Genomic DNA, 7,376 nt, shown 5'->3' with positions numbered 1-7,376 from the left:
TCACCTATTTGGAGTTGATCATTTCAAATATAGCTGGTGGGTTGGTGTAGCATGTTTTTGTCTGAATTGACATGGTATGTAGCTCCACTATCAGGATACCATGCTTCATATGCAGATAAACTATCTTCATTTGCAATGTATGCTCTGAATTTTTGTGAAGATGAAACTATACCTGTATCTGTCGATCTGTATTTTTCCATTTTGAATCATGTCTGTAGTGTAACTTACTACATTCTCTTGCTTGGTGTCAAAACTAGAAGCAAATTTGATAACGTGGTTGAAATCTATTGCTCCTGCCTCTTCCTGTTCTGCAATTTTGACTATAACTTCAGTTGTAGTATCCATCTCTGTGTTGCTGGGTATAAGCTTGTACATTTCGAGTTTGAGTGTGGTTGGCTGAGGGACAAAAAAAATCACCAATGTTCTCTTGCTGATATGCCAAATATGCATCATGCACCTTCAGATTCATAATTATGTCATCAAGTTTCATGTTATTGATGTTAACATTTATGCTAACCACAAACTGTAAGTATTATTTACCCAAACCTCTCAAGAATGTAGAAATCATAGTAGGGTGACTGATCACTTGATTTGCAATTTCAAGCAATTCAACTAAGGATCTGAAATAAGCTATGTATTCATCAGTTGTCATAGTACCTTTCTTCATGGTATGAAATGATCGATGTAGTTCCAAGATTTTTGATTGACTGCGACTTGAGAAGGTATGCTCAAGTTTCTCCCATGCTTCTCTGGAGGATTTTTCTTTGCTGATGCATGAAATAATGGATTCTGACAGTGTTGAGTGAAGAAATATGAGAACTTGTTGATCTAGCTTCTACCATGCCTTGGTCATCGAATTGTCTATAACTTTTCCTTCTGAATCTACAACAGAGATTGGTGGGGATAATCCTTCACTATACTCAATTAAATCATACCCATTTAGAATTGGAAAAATGGAACTCTTCCATGCTTGGTAGTTGTCATTGGTCAGCTTGATGGACATTGTTCTGCCAATGGGAACAAATGTCGAGACTTTCCCAGCGGCCGTCAAAGCTCCAAACTTAGGAGTGTTCATGATGAAGATCACGGTGTGAGCCTTCAGATATCCCAAATGCCTTTCGATATATGGCTCTGATACCATGTAAAAGCCTCTCAGAAGAAGTAGAAGTAGATGAAGAAGAAGGTGAATGAGAATGGAGGTAGATGAAAGGGAGAGGCAACATGAACAGGAAATAGAAATGAAGATTGTTGTTATTTTCCTTAATCTGATTAATAACAGACTAGTTTTTATTTATACATCATGGATTAGTATTAACTGCTAGTTATAGGTAGTTACAAATCGATATATATTACTACCCATCAAGATTTAATCGTAACCGTTAGATTATCTAACAGTTATGTTGACCTGTCTAGATTTAATCATATCCACTAGTTTTATCCTATCTATATTTATTTCTAGCCATCTATATTTTTTATATTTAATCCTAACCATCTATTCTCATAACGAACATAGATGTGTTCGATTCTTACTAGTCTATAGTTATTTAAAATCCTATCGGTCGATGATGTTGCTGATGTGGCCTCGATTTCTCCTCTGTAATAGTGTCGTGAATGCAGCCGCCATCAATCTCACTTTCTCCTCCGACGCTGTCTCTCTTTTTTCTTGCTTCCATGCCTCCCTTAGAAGCCCTTCATTTATAAAGGGGAATGGAAGAAGCATGTCTATTTTGAATTTCCGAGGTAGGCGCAAATGGCAGACATGGACATTATGGAACGACGACGGTATTTTATAATCCAACCAGACTCCTCCATACCCATTTCTCTCAGGTTTCATAGCAAAACCCCTCATTCATTTTTGTATGGTGCGGGCACAAATTGAAAAATCAAAACAAAGTAAACCAGAAGTGTCAAGCCCATCACTTTATTTGGGTGCCATGGGGTATAATCCTTTGCCGCAATCTTATTATCCCCAAGTAAATCAACCCATGAATCATGTTGGGCTTGCCGAATCAGCTGTTACACTAACTGTCCACTTCTTTTAGCTGTCGACGGTCCTCTCTTGCAATAATATGATCTCTTATTTATATTTCTACAACAAATTGTTAGCAACAAAGTTTGGTGGATATGATTGTGGAAGAAATGTGTGTAATTCGAATGTGAATAAATGTCATACATCAGTTGACGAAGTTTATACGTACATCAAGAGACACAAGAATATCGCCTGATAAGAGAAGGGAGTGAAGAAGAAAAGGAGTGGAGAAGATGACTGTTATATGAAAATCACAGAGAAGTTGTAGAAGAAACTGGGAGAGAATGGAATAGAGAAAACACCAGTATAAGTTGTGAACAGGTTTGCCCTCTATATATAGAGGGCCAGTGTTACACATTTAGGGAATATGAAAGGTCTGGAATGTGGAAAGCCTTGGGCCTTCTCATAGGCCCTTATGCCTCTTCATCTGCCCTTGTGCCTCTTCATATCACCACCAATAGGTGATTGGGCCTCTTCAAGATCCTCGACAGATGTATCTTTAGCATCCCCAAACTCCGTCATACCCGTTCTTCTCAGGCTTTTCCCTGAAAACCCTTTTACTTTGTGGTAGGTTGCATCTTATCAACTAGAAGTCCATTTCTAATCTCACCGATACGTAATATTACTTTGGGTCTGACGATGTGCCTAATCGGCTAATCGCGAATCTCGTGTAACTAAGTGAACCGCACAACGAACCAAGTGAATCTCATTTCAACTAAAGTCAACGTCGTCTGGTATGAAATTATTTATTTCTCCCTATTATCCATGACTTTATTGTCAGTAGATGGCGGCAGAATGGTACACAAATCGAATATACGAGAGGGAAGAACACTGTTACCCTTGTCGGAACAAACAAGGCTCTCTCATTGTTTTCCACCCAGGGAACAAGAGAGACGAGAGAGTACTGGAGAGGGCATAACTTCATATTTATTCACCAAGCATATTACACACGTTTATAGTGAAAACATTTACACCTTTTCAGAGCAAATTTACAAAGAAACCTTTTAAATAAATCCTAAAGACTTGGAATATAAACTTCTGAAAATACTGGAACGATTGCAACTTTCTAGCATGCATTTTCAAACCTTAACTGCTAGTCAAACTGTCAATGGTCAAGATTGTTTCCCAACGCAGACATCCAATTGAAAACTGAAATACTGAGGCATCGTCTAGAAACACCCACGACCGAGGACGCTGGCCACCCGACTTTGAGGAGGAATATCACCAACGATCTTGTTAAAGGCGATGCAAAAGACCGTAAGCTGACGGAGACGAGCCATCTGAGGAGGTATCTTTCCAGTTATTTTGTTGTGAGAGAGATCCAGACTTTCGATGCTTCCCAGCCCCTGGAAAGAAGCAGGCACTACTCCGCCAATTTGGTTATGGGAGATGTTCAAAGACTTGAGAGCCGCCAAATCGCCCAACTGGTCTGGCACAACGCCTCCTATCTGATTCCTAGACAAGTCAACGCCAGTGAAAGACGACAGATCGTCGCCTTCGAAAACGGCGAGCTTCCCCTTCGTTCTGAACTCTATCGCCACCCTCTCCAGGAAGTAAAAGCTCCGGTCAAGCAACGCCTTAGACGCTATTCTCCAAGAAGGGACCTCGTTCAGGCATTTGGGCACGTAACCGGAGAAAAAGTTCCCCGACAGGTCTAAAATTCGAAGCCCCTTCATGGAGCAGAAACTCGAGGGGATCCCGCCGTGGAGCTTGTTGCCGCCGAGTAACACGACAGCTAACTCCGGCAAGTTAAAGAACTGAGTTGGAAGTGGGCCTGTCAGCTGATTCCTCCGGATATTCAGAATAATAAGTCCAGGGCTGTTCGATAAGTCGGTCGAGATGCCCCCGGTAAAGAGATTGTTCTCGAGGATCAAATATCTGAGATTCATCATGGAAGACCCCCGAGGTAGCATGCTTCCTCTAAGCTTGTTGTTTCCCAAGTTTAGATGGCTGATCCGAGAGCCGTTGGCAGCGAGCCCCGCGGGGATCTCTCCTTCAATCTCGTTGTAAGACGCGTCGAGCACGCCTAGATAGCTCGGTTGCGCGAAGGAGTCGAGGTTTCCTTTGATGGCGTTGCGGGAGATATTCAATTGATAGAGATTAGGAAGAAGAGACCGCATGTTATCCGGTAGAGGACCGGAGATGCTGTTCTCGGAGAGATCGATGAGGGAGACTCTTCGTTCTGGGCCGGCGGAGAGACGAGGGAAACGCCCGGTTAACCTGTTCCCTCCGAGAAGAAGAGTTCCGCCCACGTTGTCAAAGATCCAGGACGGCAGATTTCCCTTGATCGAGGTTCTCCGCAGGTCCAGCACCTCAAGGTTCTTTTGGGAAGAGAGGAAACTTGGTAGGACATAGCCGCTGCGACGGTTCACTACGCAGCCCGCCATGTCTAACCCTGCAAGCTGGAACGATGGCGTCCAGGCAGGCCTCTCTGTCTCTACCTCGAGATCTGGGTTAAAGGACAGAGAGACTCCGGTGAGGTTCCGAAGGGCTGCAAGCGAGGAGAAGAAGAACGTCCCGGAGAGTCTGTTGCCGGACAGCAAGATGAGTTTGATGGACGTGACTTTTGAGAAGGAAGGGATCTCGCCGCTGAGGAGGTTATTTCCCAGATTGAGCTCTTCGAGCTTCGGCATGGCGACGATGCAGGGATCTATGATGCCAGCAATCTTGTTCGCATTCAGTCGCATTGCAGTCAAGGTCTTCGACCCGCAAAGACCTGAGCAATGAGACAGGAAGTGTACACTTGTCAGAATGTTGGTGGTCTATTTCGATGAAAATAAGGTATGAAAGCAAGAGAGTATGAATCGAAGCACTAAGGGACACAAAGGGAATATTTTGCGTTTTGATGACCTACTTGAAAATGGAAGTCATTGAATACGTAAGGGCAAACCTTTGACCGCTGAGAAGCTGCTGATTTCATTGTAAGAAAGATCAACCTCTGCCAGCAAGGGAAGCCGAGAAATCCACGAGACGCCGTCATTAGACATTTTGTTTTCTCCCAGGTTAACCCTTCGGAGATCTCGGAGGCTTGTCATTCCTGGCCATAGATTGAGGGCAGACGATTAGACATTAGAGAGAGGAAGAGAAATGATAGAGAGAGGGGGGGAGAAAGAGAAATGATAGAGAGATAGGGGGAGAAAGAGAAATGATAGAGAGGGGGGGAGCAAGAGAAATCATAGAGAGAGAAGGGGTGGAGAAAGAGAAATGATAGAGAGATGGGGAGAAAGAGAAATGATAGAGAGAGAGGGAGGGGAGAAAGAAATAATAGAGAGAGCGGGGGGGGGGGGAAGAAAGAGAAATCAAAGAGAGAGGGGGTGAAAAAGAGAAATGATAGAGAGAGAGGGAGGGGAGAAAAAGAAATGATAGAGAGAGGGGGGGAGAGAGAGAAGCCATAGAGCGAGGGGGGAGAAAGAGAAATGATAGAGAGGGGGGGGGGAGAAAGAGAAATCATAGAGAGAAGGGGTGGAGAAAGAAAAATGATAGAGAAAGGAGGGGAGAAAAAGAAATGATAGAGAGAGGGGGAGAGAAAGAGAAACCATAGAGCGATGGGGGGAGAAAGAGAAATCATAGAGAGAGGGAGTGAGAAAGAGAAATGATAGAGAGAGGGGGAGGGGAGAAAAAGAAATGATAGAGAGAGGGGGGAGAAAGGGAAATCATAGATAGAGGGAGGGAGAAAGAGAAATGGTAGAGAGGGGGGGGGAGAAAGAGAAATGATAAGGGGGGGGGAGAAAGAGAAATGATTGAGAGTGGGGCGAGAGAGAAAAAATGATAGAGAGAGCGGGAGAAAGAGAAATGATAGAGAGAGAAAGGGAGGCAGATAAACGATAGAGAGAGAGGGAGACAGAGAAATGATAGAGAGAGGGGGAGAAAGAGGAATGATAGAGTGAGAAAGGGAGACAGATAAATGATAGAGAGAGAGGGAGACAGATAAATGATAGAGAGGGGGAGAAAAAGAGAAATGATCGAGAGAGAGAGAGAGGAGGAGAAAGAGAAATGATCGAGAGAGAGAGAGGAAGAGAAAGAAAAATGATAGAGAGAGAGGAGGGAGAAAGAGAAATGATCGAGAGACAGAGAGAGGAAGAGAAAGAAAAATGATAGAGAGAGAGGAGGGAGAAAGAAAAATGATAGAGAGAGAACAAGAACGAGAACGAGAGAGGAAGAGGGAAAGAGAGACAGAGAGAGACAACGAGAGAGAGAGAGAGAACGACAGGGAAAAAGAGAGACAGAGAGACACGAGAGAGAGAGACAGAGAGAGACACCGAGAGAGAGAGCGAGAGCGACAGAGATAAAGAGAGACAGAGAGAGACGAGAGAGAGAGAGAGAGAGAGAGAGCAACAGAGAAAGAGCGAGAACGAGAGAGAAAGAGAGGACAAGAGAGAAAAAGAGAAAGAGAGTGAGAACGAGAGAGAGAGAGAGATTTCACCTTCTGCCTGGGACCATCCAATAATTTGATTGCCACTCAGCTCGAGTAACTGCAGTTTTTCTAGTGCAGGAAAGATAGAACCATCGACGATCCATCCTTCCTTCCGAGTTCTCCTGTTGGACAAAGAAACGCCAATGACGCGTCGCGGAGAATCTTGGCCGCAAGAAATGCCGTCCCATTGACAGCAGTCCGTTCCAACCCACGAAGGCCACTCCGAGGAGTTCACCTTGCCGGGTTTGTACAGCTCCTCTCTAAGTCGAAGGACTGCACTTCGCTCCTTCTCCTGACAGCCCTTGGCCGCGGTGCAACAGCAAATAGCCACCGCAAGTAGCTGCAAGAGATGACCTCGCGATCGCCACCATTCCATGGCAATAACTTATTTCAATCTCAATCCGCCTCTCTTTCTTTTTGACACGAAATCTGACGGGTACCCGCGTCCCGCTTTGGTATCGATCTGCTGCGTTTTCTCCGTATTTATAAGTCTCATAGCGTCTCTGGAAACTTCCCTGATGCCTCATTACGATTTTGCCTGCTTTGACCTCTACCGTTTATACCTTATCCTCTTTGATGAATACGCGTCGATCCGGTCAAATTTGTGCTGACCCGGCTCACGATGAAACTCTCAGGTCCCCCCGCGGCGGCGGCCTCCACGCCAGCTCCTGTTCTTTTGTCCTAAATGTTCGCACTCTATAAAAGCACATCCAAATGTACGGTATATATATATATATATCCGGTTGGACATCTAAGACCGAGAGAGCGTGATTAAGTAGAGAGGGGTCAGAGAGAGTTTAATTGACAAAAGGAAATTGTTTTGATGTATTTCTTCACCAAGTACCGCGTTGGATGTTTCTTCATTGCCATAGGTAGTCCTTATTTTGCCTGTTGGATAGAGCTCTCATGGAAATATATGTGGCTACAAGTGGA

General features: G+C 44.2%; 1 protein-coding gene across 1 annotated transcript; it reads right to left on the bottom strand.

Moving 5' to 3' along the window:
* Positions 1 to 2,931: 2,931 nt before the first annotated feature.
* Positions 2,932 to 6,917, bottom strand: LOC144707321 (receptor-like protein 9a). The gene is made up of 3 exons (XM_078580418.1): positions 6,453 to 6,917; positions 4,920 to 5,066; positions 2,932 to 4,745 (listed from the first exon to the last, which is right to left on the bottom strand). The coding sequence occupies exons 1-3, from the start codon at positions 6,817 to 6,819 to the stop codon at positions 3,199 to 3,201; spliced, it is 2,061 nt and encodes a 686-aa protein (XP_078436544.1). The 5' UTR covers positions 6,820 to 6,917; the 3' UTR covers positions 2,932 to 3,198.
* Between the last annotated feature and the right edge of the window lie 459 nt (positions 6,918 to 7,376).

This window comes from Wolffia australiana, chromosome 1 (assembly GCF_029677425.1).
Source record: "Wolffia australiana isolate 7733 chromosome 1, ASM2967742v1".
Classification (NCBI taxonomy): domain Eukaryota; kingdom Viridiplantae; phylum Streptophyta; class Magnoliopsida; order Alismatales; family Araceae; genus Wolffia; species Wolffia australiana.
This window is presented reverse-complemented; position numbering and strand designations above follow the sequence as displayed.

Bases quoted from the DNA above. Each gene is read 5' to 3' on its own strand.
- LOC144707321 (XM_078580418.1), bottom strand. From the start codon at position 6,819: ATGGAATGGTGGCGATCGCGAGGTCATCTCTTGCAGCTACTTGCGGTG. The intron at 5,067-6,452 runs GTGAAATCTCTC...ATCTATGGCCAG, and splicing joins TGGATGGTCCCAGGCAGAAG to GAATGACAAGCCTCCGAGAT. The intron at 4,746-4,919 runs GTTTGCCCTTAC...CTCATTGCTCAG, and splicing joins CAGCTTCTCAGCGGTCAAAG to GTCTTTGCGGGTCGAAGACC.